Consider the following 14,168-nt stretch of genomic DNA (forward strand, 5'->3'; position numbering starts at 1 on the left):
CAGCATGACATTTTTTCACCTTTCTAAGTCATATCCTATCCTGGCAGGTTAGGATGTGTGCTGGTCAGGTTATACATAATCACTGAATTGTGGCACAGCCCTGCTCTCCTCAAGCACTTCTGGCAGCCACTGGTGTTGTCCTGACTGTGGGGGCAGGAGGTTGGCATATTGCATGGGAGTGAATTCAGTGCAACTGCTTTTTCATTATTTTAGGGGCTCCTTGCTCTGAGGTGGATGCCTTTTGTTGGAGTAGTCTGTGATGAAATAAACCCTGTGATGAATGGCCTTTGCAAGTCACTGATTAAACTCTGTTACTATTTAAGCACTGTTTGCAGTGTGGAAAATGCTTTAAGCTGCCACTTTCTCATGTAGGCTTGAGTCTTTAGCAAATTCCTCCTAAACCAACTAAGGGATGTCTCTCCAGTATTTATTCTGAAGTCTGATTTAAAGGGGAAAATAGTTTATACTTGTTCATGTTCTTTTAGACCCAGATTGATCATCCTGCCTGTATTTAATAGAACTAATTACACACATTTAATCAGGTATCTCTGAAATAACTGGTACTTGCACAGGGTGAGTACTGCACTCCAGTGATGTTTCTGTGACTTCCATTTTGAGCAAATTTTTTCTGTGATTCTGTTGGTTATCTAAGAGTCTCAAGTTCAGCATCAAAATGGGAGCAAATTCTCCCCACCAGTCCCAAGTTATTCATTGCTTTTGAACACAATAAACCTTGTTCAGAATACACTGAGTAATTTAAAAGATTGCTGGTGTAAAATTTACTTGGAATACATTGATTTTAGGGGAATTATACAGGAGAAGCTGATGCCCTCACGAGATGCCAACAAGCTGCAGCAGCCTGGAAGACCGTTGGGTTGAAAGGGAGCATTTATAATTGTCTTTTCTACATCTGTTTTTATTGACAGACCAACAGCAGCAGAACTCCTAAGACACAAATTTTTCACAAAAGCAAAGGTAAGAAAACACTTCCCAAACTGATTTGTGCAGAGGCTGTGGAAAGGACTTTTCAGAAGCACCAGAGGTGTGGGTGACAGCTTTACTGGCAGGAGTGTGGGCTCTTTCACTTGGAGCCAGCAGAGCTGAGTGGATTGAATGGGCCATTGTGAAGGAGCAGAATAAAATCCCCCTTCTGTATCTCCTGTGTATGCTGTTGTGAACAGAAATTATCTGGGAATTCTTGAGCATTTAAATGTCTTTTGGGTTTGTAATGGTGCCATTCTGGCTGCCTGTCCAGCCACAAAGGTCTCTGCTGCAGTGAGTGTAACTTAGATTTTAGTGAACTCCCCAATCAGTGTGTGAGGGGATGAATGAGGCCCACTGTGCAAGAGCTACCTAAGGATATTTCATCCTGTGTTGCCTTATGGAAAGTGAAGATGCTGTGATACAAACCAGTGGGAAACTCCCATTTCTAGCCTTGGAGAGAAGTGCCAGCAAGCATTATGTAATTACTGCCTGGGGATTAGTGCATCTGCAACGTGCAAGGTCTTACTGAGGGAGACAGACAGCAGCAACACAGGGCAGGATTTGCATTTCCATGAGCATGGGGAATGTTTTCTGTTTGCTTATTTTTTTTTTTGTGATCAAAGTGCACAGGATTTATACAGAATACAGATTAAACTGTCAAAAAGAGACTGCATGCTTGGCATAGCACAGCAGCATCACCAGTTATTCAGAGTAGTTTTCACCTCCCAGATTAAGATGCTTAAATGGATTTGGCCACATCAGGTATCTGTACAGGAGCTGGATGCCCTGTTAAAGCTGACAGGAATCTTTACAGGTGCAACCCAGGGAGAGCTGCACTTCCTCTTCATGAGGATCAGATCATGAAGTGCTGATCTCTTTGGTGACCAGTGACAGGACCTGAGGGAATGGCCTGAAGCTGTGTCAGGGGATGTTCAGTTTGGATATTAGGGAAAGGTTCTTCCCCCTGAGGGTGGTGGGGCTCCCCAGGAAATGGTCATGACCTCAAGGCTGCCAGAGCTCCAGGAGCATTTGGACAGCACTCTCAGGTGGGATTGTTGGGGTGTCTGTGCCGAGCCAGGAGATGGACTTGATCCTTGTGGGTCCCTTCTGACTCAGGGTATTGTGTGATTTGATAATTTTAGGAGCCAGGGAAGTCTGGAGGGTAATCCAGTTGATGAAATGCTGAAGTTTGCTTTAGGGCAGGTTTAATTGATGTCTGGGCTCTTGACAGTACTAACTGGGGTTTCACTGTCTGTAGTGGGATTTTAGGCAGCTGATTAGTCTGCATTTGTATGCTGGATGCACACTTGGTGTCCAAAGTGACAAGATGGTTTACACATTGCTGACCTTTCTCCGTTTGGTTCTGAAAGTTCTGGTTCATGTTACACTTCATTGTGTGTTAAATCTCCTTCGTGCTTTCATTAAGCTGCTGGAGACATATTAGCATGGGTGGTGATAGAAAATTAACATTATTGTAAATGAGGCACTGCTTAACCAGCCAGCGCTGGAGTGCAAAGTGTGCCACTTCACACTTGGGGTTAAATTACTGTCACACATCAGCCACTGCCAAACTGACAGCTGCAGCTTGAGGGCTGAGGAGTGCAGCTTCTATACATCTATATTGAGTCATATATTTAAATACCATCTAGGTTATGTAAAAGAATGGTTTGATAATGCTGGGAGCCACTTATCAGGAATGACAGTGTGTCTTGAGGCTCTCCATCCTGCCTGCAAGCAACCATCCTGGGGGAGCTCTGTGTGGGCAGGGCCAGCAGAGCTCTCCAACTGCACTGGGGTGCTGTGGAATACCCAGCCAAATGCCAGAATGTGGCCTGGACTGCCCTGCTTCCCCTGCTGCCACAAGTGAGAAAATTGTATTCTCAGGAGCCCACACTGGCCACTCTGGAGCAGCCTGCTGAAGAGGAAATTTAATACAATAAAGCATCACAGCAGTTCCTCAGTATTCAGTCTGTTGTGATCACTGCATTTACTTCTTCTCTAAACATAAATGCTGTACATTTTTTCAGCCATTTTAAATCTTGCTGTCCCAGTTTCTGTTTGCTCCAGCACAGAGGGATTCCTACATCCCAACCTGTCTGAGGTTTGCCTTTGACAGTTGGACAGGCATAAATTTAGGAGTAAGATAAAGCAAAGAGGTTGAATCCAGGTGGTGTAGTAGCTGCAAGTGGAAGAATGCCAAATGCCTCAGCAGGGTACCAGATACTGCAGTATAAAAATGTGTATTTCCAAATAAATCAGAATAATATCCAGCTCCTCAGTTGTTAATTCCATGTCACTTTGCATAAGGAGAGTGCCACTGTTAACTGGAAAGGTATTTAGGATGAAACATCACATACTGCAGCCCAAAGTAGGGGAGTGGTTCATATCCTTGGGGGAGTGGGGATGAAACATGTAAACTACTTTCTGCTAGAAACAACTTAACAGTTACTTTATCAGAGACAGTGAAGGCATCAAAGAACTGGATTTTCAGCAATGCAAATGTTTGCTATTTTTTTCTTTGCAGAATAAAGAGTTTTTACAAGAGAAGATGTTGCAGAGAGCACCAACAATCACTGAAAGATCCAAAAAGGTACTGAAAACCTCCTGGGCTCTTGCTGTTACAGTTGTACTATTTTTTGTGCTTGTATTCACATTTTAATAATAACAACTGCAGTACAGCTTTTTCTAGGTAGAGCTATTCATTTCAATAAAATAATCAGACACCATGGCAGGTGATGGAAACTGAAGATGTTCTGTGCTATTTCTTGTAAAATCAGCTGTAGAATCTGTTTGCTTGAGATGTAAATTCTGTGTTCTTGTGCTGGGCAGGTCCGGAGAGTCCCAGGCTCCAGTGGGCGTCTTCATAAGACTGAAGATGGTGGCTGGGAATGGAGTGATGATGAGCTTGATGAGGAAAGTGAGGAAGGCAGAGCAGCAATTTCACAGCTCAGGGTGGGTCCTCAAACTTCACTGTCTCTGTTTTGTTGTCCAGTTGTGGTAGGTCTAAAAATATTTGGGGAGCACATGATACACAGCAAGCTGTAATCCCTTCCCTGGAGTTGGGAGCTGAAGCAAAGGAAGCAGACTGAAGGTTGAAGAAATTGTATTGATCTGTTCTGTCATTGTGGTGGGGCACAGCTGCTCTCATTTAGGAATGTTCAGCATAATTGGAAATGTTAATTCAGACAGCCTGCTCCCAGCTCAGAATACTAATACACTGCAGCTAGGATATTCACTTTAAGGGTGCTGACTGCTTGAGATGCTTTCTTCTGGAAGTGTCAGGAGAGGTTTTATCCTACTGCCCTCTCCAGGATGGAGCTGAAATCAATAGGGCCTGTTCTTATGGCTGATTCCTGAAACATGCAGAGCCTGGTTCTGTCCCCCCAGATACACTGAAATCCATTAATCCTGGTAAAAAACCTCACAGCATCCCTGAAGTCACAGGAGGGATTAGTCTTGTGCTTGAAAATCCTCAAGAAAGCACCACTTCCCCCTCTCCCAACACATATACAAGCCCACCAACAACTCAGAGGAATAATACATGATGATCAGCTGAAAGATTACAATGAATTTTCAGGTTGTCTTCCCCCAGCAGCCACCTGTGTGAGTTTTGACTATAATGGTTTGCCTGGTCTCTTTTCACTACAGCAGGTGGCTGGAAGTGGACTGTGTTTTAATCATCCTGTAATTGAATTAGTGAGACAGTGAAGGATGTTTAGAGGAAGCTTTTCAGTGTGAAAGGGAAAAAAGCAGTATTGGTTTGAAGTATTTATCCTTTACAACTTCTCTCATTTCTCTTTCATTAGTCTGGCATCTGTTGCTGTTCTGAATAGATACTTGAATATTAAATGCAAGATTTTGCATTTTTTCAGCATCTTCTGAAATGCTTGGATTTTTAAAAGCCATTTGATACAGTAAATGCATTATTTGTGACAGCAACTCTTGTGACTTCTTAAAGAGCTTATTGTGTCCAGCTTCATATTATACATGATCAAGGGAAATCTCTTGGCACCAGGTAGCTGCTACTGAAATTCTTTTATGAATAAGCTATAAGATACAAACTGAATTCTTCTAAATTCCTTTTGTAGGCTAGAATACCATCATATTTTAGGAGGCAATATTGTAAAAGACCCTGATTCTGTTCCAAAGATTATTTAGAGCTTGTATCTTGTCTCAAAGCTCAGGCTGCCATGGCTTAACACTGTTTACTGTGTTTTGAACAGCACTTACTTGTTTCATTCCTCCTAGGCAGGAAAAAGCAGATTGACACACATGTTTACAAGCTCCTTTTCAAGACAGTTTTTATTTCGATGCTTTGATATATTTTCCTTGTACTGCTGCCTGTCCTGATCACTCTCATTTGGGCTGTGCTTGGCCCTTACTTGTAGGTCCCTCATTCAGCAAACCTTTAGGGAGGATTTTGGAGTAGTAGGTCTTGATTCAGTTACCTCCCTGTAGATGTATTTTATAATTTTGGAGGCACCCCATGTGTAACACAGCACTCCTGCCTGTTCCAGGATGTCAGGAAGGGCACTGTGGAACCTCAGACCTCTCTGAGTACTTGAATTTGATTCCTTTTCAAGCAGTCCTAAGACTTGTATCCAAACTGCCAATTTTTTGCCATGAATACAGTGGTGTTATTGAGGATTAGTGTTTATCCTGTGTTTTTGGTCATATTTCAAACACTTGGTATAAATTCCACTTGTCTATAAATCCCTCTGCAATTTTAACCAAGTTGTTGGGTAGAATAACTTGTGTTAACTAGGTGGCACCTTTTTTTCCTGCCCCTTGCAGTGGGGGTGGAGTAGAAGATTTTTAAAGGTCCTTTCCAACCCAAAACAATTTGTGATTCTGTGATTCTGTTTGTACCAGCATTTTACTGCAGTATAAGTAAAAGGAGGCCCTGCAGATTGACTTAATGTGCCAAAATACTGAAGTATTAACCTGCATAAAATCATCTACATAAATGGAAAGTGTTAGTATTTTTAACTTGTTTCCACTTCACAGAAAAAATAGGGTGAATTTAATATGTGCAAACATATATTTTACAAGTCTCTTCCTAGGACTGCACCTGAAAGCAGGCAAATATTTATTATACCCAGAGCCAAAAATATCTCCTCAATTCACTGAATATGGTGACTTGCTGGGTCAACATTACTTTTTGGATATAAAGACCTTCTGAACTTCCTCTCTGCATTTAAAACTTTGAATTAAAATTAAAGCAGTTGTGCTCTGTGGGCTTTTAAATGGTGCACTTTCTGTTACCTGATCAATCTGTGCAGTGGTGAGTTGTGTGGTCACATTTCACTGCTTACTCACATCATCTTTGATTACACAAGCAAAAATTAGTTAGAACTAATCTCCAAAGTCATCCTATTTGTGCCTTAGGTAAATGTTTTTTAATGTTTGTCCTGTTTTCTTTCTGTCCATGTGTTTAATAAAATAATAAAATTGTTAAGGTTGGAAAAGACCTCCAGGATTGTTGATAGCCCAGAGCCACTGTGCTCACCACTGACCCTGTTCCCAAGGGCCACCTCTTCATATTTTCTGAGCACCTCCAGAGGTGGTGACTCTACCACTTTACTGAAAGGGTGCCCAGGGAAGAAATCTTTCCTAATACCCAATCCAAACCTTCCCTGGTGCAAAGAAGTCATTTCTTCTTTTCACTTGTTACCTGGGAAAAGAGCCTGATCCCCACCTGCCTGCACCCTCCTGTCAGGCAGTTGTGTGTGGAGAGTGAGAGGGTCCCCCCTGAGCCTCCTTTCCTCCAGGCTGAGCCCCCCTCACCTCTCTCAGCTGCTCCTGGGGCTCCAGGGCCATTCCCAGCTCTGTTGCCTTTCTCTGGACTCACTCCAGCCCCTCAATGTTCTCCTGGTAGTGAGGGACCCAAAACTGAACCCAGCACTCAGGGTGCCTCAGCAGTGCTGAGTACAAGGGACAGTCCCTGCTCCTGCTGGCCACACTGTTCCTGAGCCAGGTGCCATTGGCCTTCTTGGCCACCTGGGCACTTGCTGCCTCATCTCAGCTGGCTCTCACCACTTGTGTTGGTCATTTCTCTGGATCAGTTGTCAGCTGAGGGGCAGGGCCAGTGTTCCCATACTCACCTGCACAGTGCTTAGCACACTGATCTTTCCTTTTATGTGATTCCTGGAGGCATCCAGGTACTCTTGGATGTGAGCTTTGTTCCTGGAAGAACACTGCAGCACCTGTGGCCTGCAGGTGTGGAGCAGGGCTGTTTCTATGGGAGCAATGCCATGTTTTTCATCCCACCTGGTAACTGTCAAGTAAAGGCTGAGCACACTGAGATGGATTTCAGGCTTTACTTTTCAGACTGTGTGACTTTTTCCCTGACACTGCCTGCACACAGTTGTGCTGAGGGAGCTGTTCCTTCTCCCCCTGTCCAGAGGCCTTTCTGAAACTTGCTGTTCTGAGAGTAAGACTTCTTAACTTTTTCTCACAAGAAGCCATTGAGTCATATGCTACAAATTGCTTTGATCTGCACTCATTAAGATAGTGGCCACTGTTAGTGGAAAAACTCTCTCAGAGAAGGGGCCTGATGAGCTTTTATGTTCTGCTGTCCAGTTTGTACTGTCCAAACAGCAACTTGTTGGACCATTATGTGGAGAAGGAACAGGGTTTTCTTATTCCCAGCATGGACCAAACCATCCCACCTATCTCCACTAATTGGACTTGTTGGAAGTCAAGGTTGCAGGCTCTCCTAATTGCAGGGCTTTCCAGGAATACTTGGCAATTCCCCCCTGCTCATGTGAAACAGCTGGTGCAGTGCTATCTCTGTTTTACTGATAAGCAAAAGTTGGTCACGTTGCTTTGCCTGCACTTTCCCCATTGTTCCCAGGTCTCTGTTTCACTGCTGACTGTGCACCCACCTGTCAGTTCTCTGCTTTCTCTCACAAAGAGCACAGTAGAATGCAGGGTCCAAAAGCAGGGAGAGCAGACCAGGGATTTCCTTCTAAAAAGCAGCACAAGCAAGGCTGATTCCTCCCTCCCACCCTACAAAGGTTCTGTATGTTTTAAGCAAGTTGGTTTGGAAACTACCTCCCTAAGTAAGTGAAGAGAACTTGTTTTCTAGCAGAATTCTGCCAGGCAGATCTGTGTTTATCTTTTTCTGCCAGACTTGAGTAGCTTAAAATAGATTTTCCCATCTTGATGCTTCAGTAATTTGATCCAATCTGAGTGATCTTCAAGAATCCTGGATTTTGCTAATGAGTAACAGTGATAGCTACTTAGGGTATTGTGTGCCACTGTGGAAATAATGACTGCAGGGTTTGAAATGTGGCTGTGTTTCTGGGTGGTATAATGTGACAACAAATTGTCTGGTGTTCCTTTTATCATGCATCTTAATACACATGTGTAACTTCACACAATGAGGTAGGTTTCTCATGTTCAGTATGGTTCTGACCAGTCCTCCTAGTCAGTAAGCTTCACTGTGGTCTAGGCAATGACATCTTTTTCTCTGTTTTTCAGTCTCCCAGAGTGAAAGAACCTGTACAGAATTCCGAGGTAAGTTATAATTGCAAATGGCTTCTTGAAAAGTTGACTCCTAATTATTGCTGGTGTTTCAAGGAACATGCTTTATGAGCCTTTGAAAGCAATATTGTGTGAAGTAGAAGCCAGGATCTAGCTGAGCTCTGTTTGAAGAGCTCCCTATAAAAGGAATCCTTGGCTGCGTAGTGCCAAGAGCTCTTCTTGAGGTAAGTTTGTTGTATGTCTTGTCAGCTTGCTGTGGCAAAAGTCTGTTTGTTTCAAGGTAATTAATTGGTCACAATAATAATCTGAGCAAAACAACTGTCTTCTCATCTCCTCCTTAAAAAAACCTCCAAACTGCACAAACACAACAGAACACAACTTTAGGATGTCTGGTTTGCATTGTCTAATTCTCTGGTTTGGAACCTCTCCTCAGAACTGTGAAAGAATTCTGTAGTAGTATTTGATAGCAAGGACAACTTCAGTTGCAATTTATCATCTTTCTTCAGTTCTGAACTGTTTCTTACATTAGGAATATTACTATGTCTCATCTTTCAGTGATAGGAACAGCTTATCTGCCAGAGACTGTGCAGTGTCTGTCTTTTCCCTACCTGTGTTGAAAGATAAACAGAGCTGTCTCCTAAAAATTAGTCTTGGGTTGGGCTGTCCTGTTCTTCCTTTATTTGTTTCCAAGAAGTGTTTATAAAGGGAGATTTTGAGAAGACTACAGTTCTGGCACTGTAATTTGACATAAATTCTAAATTAAAAAAAAAAAGCTGAAAACCAGAATCCCTTTGGGATGAATTTTCCTATTGGAAGTCTCCTGTCCAGGTCTCCAGGATTGGAGGTGATTTATATTTCCTACAACCTGCCAGAGTAAGCTGGAGGGCACACTGAAGTGCCATCAAGCTGACAGTTCTTTGGCTCCTGTGCCAAAATTAGTTTCTCTGTACTGAATAACAAGAGGTAAAAAAGAGATTAAATTTCCATTTAGCTCTTTTTCCCCACCCTCCAATTAATTTCATATGGATTTTTTTGTTTGCTTGATTGGGTTTGTTTTTTGCAAGAGACTTAAGTCCAATCCTAAATCTTCTCTAGTGTGATTTGAAGAGCTCTAAATTCACTTTCCATTGACACTCAAATTACTCTGACATTTGCTTGGTGAAAGGCTCAGTTGTCAATAGTTATCTCAGTGCTTTGCTGGGGTTTGTTCTCTGAAAGGAACCACAAGTCAAAGCAGGGCTCCTCTGCTCTGAGGGCATGGCTGCTTGAAAATACAAGTAGGACTCAGATTCCAGGAAAGAGGGAGACTGAAGGATAGGGTGCTCTCATCCCAGCTGGATGTATCTATGTACATGCAGCCTTGCCACAGAGTGGAATTTTTGTCCAAGATCCACAGCCTTGCTGGTGTCTTGGTTTACTGGTGAGTAGAACTTGCAAATGCCAGGACAGAATGGGTCCCTGGACATATGGACACATTAAACTGAACTTCTCTAAGTGGTTTATGTGGCAGACAAGCACTTCTGGGAAAGCTGGTGCTTGAATCAAAACTCTTGAGTTCCTTTTCTCACTAAAACTCCTTTTTGCTTGCAGCTGTTTCCATCAGCTGAGCCTCCAGGTCCTTCACTCAATGCTCCAGCACAGGCACCTACTGAACTACCTCAGGCTGCAGGACAAGCACCTGCACAACCTCCAACTGCTGTACCTCCAGCCAGCCAGGCTCCTCCAGCAGCCCCAGCCCCAGCAGCAGCCCCAGCAGCAGCCCAGGTAAGAGCAGACTCCCTTCCTTACCTGTTCAATTCCAGATGTGCCAGAACAGTCTGAAACAGTGGATGTTTGACATATTATTGGCAACAATAAAATAGCTTTGATACTGAAATCAACCCCCTTCACATCTCTTTAAAAAAGCCAGTATTTAATCCCTGAATTTTATGCAGCAGTTGAAGCACCAGCAGCAGTGAAGGCTGGAACAGTGTTGGTGTCAGTGACACTTGGGACATGCACTAATAGAATATCTGCCACTAGTGCCCAATATCTTATTTATTGGTAGCTTGTCCTAAGCTGAACTTCATGAACTTGTGTCAGTGTCTTCTCTACAGCTCTTGGCATCAATGTGCTCTTTTTTATAACTCTACATAGGTTCTTCCTCACAGCTGTCTGTGTCAGTGTGTGTTATTCTTTGTGGCTCTCCTCTGGTTCTTGGTGCTCACTGGTTACTGTTTTGCAGAGCTCTGGGTTTCTCCATGAACCCTTGTTTGTTTTCACTGACCTGGTGGTTTTCAGCTTGAACAGAAACCAGGTTGTGATCAGAAGCCCTGAGCTGCATTGCTGGGCCAAAAGCACCTTGGAGTAAAAAGCTAGCTTTAAACAAAGTGTTCTTTTCCTTTTCTCTTGTGAAAAAACAAATGGTCTAGATGAAAAACACTTGGTCAAGACTTCTATGCTTAAATTATCAGCCTGGTGTTGTGTCTGTCTTGTTCCTGCAGGTCTAAAACCCTTGCCTCAGCATGGGCAGTACAGGTGACTGACCCCTCTCTGTTTTATTTGGGTTTTTGTGGTGGAGATTGAATAACACTTAACTCTGTACTGGAAATATCACAAGTGCAGGGCAACTCCTGCATCCTCCCTACTGGAAATCTGCTGCTAACCAATATAAAATTATTTGATTACATGTTCCAATAGTTACTCAGAAGTAATTTAGAATTTAAAATAGGCAGGTATAAAATTGCTGCTAGATGCTCTTAAAGCCTTTGATTTCATGGGAAATAAAAGGTAACTGAGAGTACATGCTAATCTGCAAATTCATTTTTTTCCTGATACAGTTGTATCAGGTTTTTAAATCAGATGTTTGGGGCAGGGGTTAAAACACAGGTTTTGAAGCTGTCATGAATATCCAAAAACCTTAAGTTTTAATTTAAAGCAAGTAATCTTTTTACATTCTGAAGTCTCCTGGCATTTCTCAAAGTTGTGCAGCTTTTATGCTTTCCAAGACAATTGCAGAGAGCCTCCTGTTTAAGTGTGGAGTTTTCCTGGTTCATTGATCTGTTATCTTTCTCATTGCAGTGCCATGATTCCAAAGATAAGTCAAACTCTTACTTGTATCAACTCCAAAGTTATCAAGGTTATCTCTAGTTTTAAAACCAGAGCAAGATATTGTTAACCTGCCTTAAAATGATGTAATCCTATTGCAGGCCCCACCTACAGCCCCTGCTGCAGCTCCGGTACAGGAAGATGTGAGAGTCCCCATCAACCTTGTATTAAGGTTAAGGTAAGGACACAAAACTGACCTGCTCTGTTAATGTGAACCTTTGTAGAGAGGCCCACTGGCACTCTTCTGTGCCTTTTGATTAATAGGGTGGTGGTTAAATGTGTGTCAGCTTGGATTTTGTCTGCTCTTCTGAAACTGAGACCTGGAAATGCAGTTTATTACATCCACTTTGGTTTGGCAAAACCTGTATTGAAAGAGGTTTTGGTATTTGTGTAAGCATTGCTAAACTTTCATGGAGTGGGAAAGAGGAACTAGGTGGGTTCCCTAAAAGGATTCAGAGATCCAGGGGTTCTGGCCTTGTGCTTAATTGTGCCTTGTGCCTTGATCTTAATCTTCATGCACAACTTCAGACTTCAGCCAGTTCTGAGAGTGAACAGCTTTTACCCCATTCAGGGAGTGGATTCTGGTCTGTGTCACTGGAAACAGGCAGAAAAAAGAATCTTTCTATGCACATCACACACACTGCTGTTTCTCATTCGAAGAGCCTGCCTCTCATCTCTGGAGGCATCCTGGCAGTTGGTGGGCATTGGAGTGGGGATTCTGAGCATCACTTCCATAATGTGTGTGCACCTGCAGCCAGTGAGCACTTCCCCCTCTGACATGTGCTCCAAGGATATCTCTGCTGAGGGATCTGAGTTTTTGAGACAGTGGAACAGCATGGCCTTGTAGCAGAGAGGTGGCACTCACCTATCCGGGCTGCCCCAGGCTCTGTCAGGCTGGGAGGCCCCACTGCTGCCTCCACATGCACAGCCAAGTGATGAGTTTCTGCCTTTGAGGGGGTAGAATGCAATGGATTCACAGACTGGTTATTCAATGACAGTACTCTCTTTTGGCCACCTATCATGCCATGAAATGGTCTGTTTTTATATAAAATTCTCTTCTTTCCACAGGAATTCAAATAAAGAGCTCCATGATATTCGGTTTGAATTCACCCCAGGGAAAGGTGAGCTGCTGGGAAATTCCAGTGTGTGAAGGGGAAGTTTTGTGTTTGGTGTTGTGTGAGTGTCTGTCCACAGTGCCTTCCTAAAGGCTTATTGTGGTTGGGCTTGGAGCACTGCTGTAAAACTCATGGATTTGGCTCAAGTGCAGCCCTTCAGTGAATTCACAGCACCTGGTGTGCACCCTGATATCTGTCTTTTGTAAAGGGCCCTTCTGCTGTTTGGATTGTACAAGCTCCTTTAGGTTCTGTGCAGTGCCTTCACCAGCTGGACAATTTCTGCTCTGTGGTGATGGCTCTTGGGTTTTTCCCCCACAGATACTGCAGATGGTGTGTCTCAGGAGCTCATTTCAGCAGGTCTTGTTGATGGCAGAGATCTGGTAATAGGTAATTACAAATTAATTTTCTTTTGCTCTAACCATTTCAGTCATTTTTTGCATGTTTAAAATGACCTGATTGGTGGGTGATAGGAAAATTTCCTCTGGCCTTGTGTCTACCCCAGTGGCCCTGCACAACTGCTGTCAATTCTGCTGACAGTTCTGTGCCAACATGTAGGCAACCCCCAGTTCACAAGATGATGTTTTACTTGGTAACATTGTGAAGCAAATGTTCCTTGTAATGCAGAATGAAATCGAATTGATGCATTAGCCAAATCATTATCATCTGACAGAGATGCATCACCAAACTGCTGCACAAGCCTGTCCTGCTCACAGGTCCTGTGCAGGAGAGCTCTGGGACTGGAATCAGCCAGGCTTTTTGGGTTCAGTTAGGGCTGGGGAAGGAAGTGTGAGTTGCACATGCCCTGGGGCAGCAGCACGAGCTGTATGGGAAAACAGCTGCCTCAAACAGCAATTTGATAAATAAATGAATCCTCCCGTGCAGCAGGTGAGACTTAAACTGTCAGCACTGCCTGTGTATTCCAACTGCAGCAAGCAAAGCTGTTCCTTGTACACAGGAACAGCTGCTAGTGCAGAATTACTTCAATTTCCAGATGCAGTTGGGCATTTTATTACTATTGATCCCATCACATCCTGGGAAAAATAACTACCTCTGAAATAGTAATGTGATAACAAAAACAGCATTTTCACAGTTCAGAGCTTTAGGTTTAAGTAGACTGAGTCTAATTGAGATCTAAACCTTTCCTTATCAGTGTAAAAATTCAAAGTTTGTTAAGTAATAGAAAGAGGACTAATGACTTTGGGATGTTTTTCTCCAGCCTGCCCTAATATTTGCCCATTTTCTTTGTGTCTGTATGATTTCAGTTGCAGCTAATTTGCAGAAAATTGTGGAAGAGCCCCAGGCAAACAGATCCATCACTTTCAGACTGGTATTTATTCCTGTTCCCTAATTGATCCAGTTGTCCCTTGCAAGGAGAAGGCATTGCATGTAGATGTTTACTGCAGGCATCTGATGTATGCACTCTAAATCCTCCCTTCTTTCCCAAAGCTTCTTACTGGTTGTGTAACTGTAGGCACTTCAGGCTCTCTGCTTGTA

General features: G+C 43.2%; 1 protein-coding gene across 1 annotated transcript in view; it reads left to right on the plus strand.

Moving 5' to 3' along the window:
* The window catches only part of OXSR1 (oxidative stress responsive kinase 1), an 87,889-nt gene that overhangs the window by 70,421 nt on the left and 3,300 nt on the right, over nt 1–14,168 (plus strand). Inside the window, exons 9-17 of the mRNA XM_064703844.1 lie at nt 927–975; nt 3,509–3,574; nt 3,814–3,936; nt 8,470–8,505; nt 10,063–10,236; nt 11,661–11,737; nt 12,628–12,680; nt 12,993–13,061; nt 13,937–14,001. Of these exons, the coding sequence (XP_064559914.1) occupies nt 927–975; nt 3,509–3,574; nt 3,814–3,936; nt 8,470–8,505; nt 10,063–10,236; nt 11,661–11,737; nt 12,628–12,680; nt 12,993–13,061; nt 13,937–14,001 (712 nt within the window). The remainder of the gene's footprint in view (nt 1–926; nt 976–3,508; nt 3,575–3,813; nt 3,937–8,469; nt 8,506–10,062; nt 10,237–11,660; nt 11,738–12,627; nt 12,681–12,992; nt 13,062–13,936; nt 14,002–14,168) is intronic.

The sequence above is a fragment of the Zonotrichia leucophrys genome, chromosome 2 (assembly GCF_028769735.1).
Source record: "Zonotrichia leucophrys gambelii isolate GWCS_2022_RI chromosome 2, RI_Zleu_2.0, whole genome shotgun sequence".
NCBI classification, from domain to species: domain Eukaryota; kingdom Metazoa; phylum Chordata; class Aves; order Passeriformes; family Passerellidae; genus Zonotrichia; species Zonotrichia leucophrys.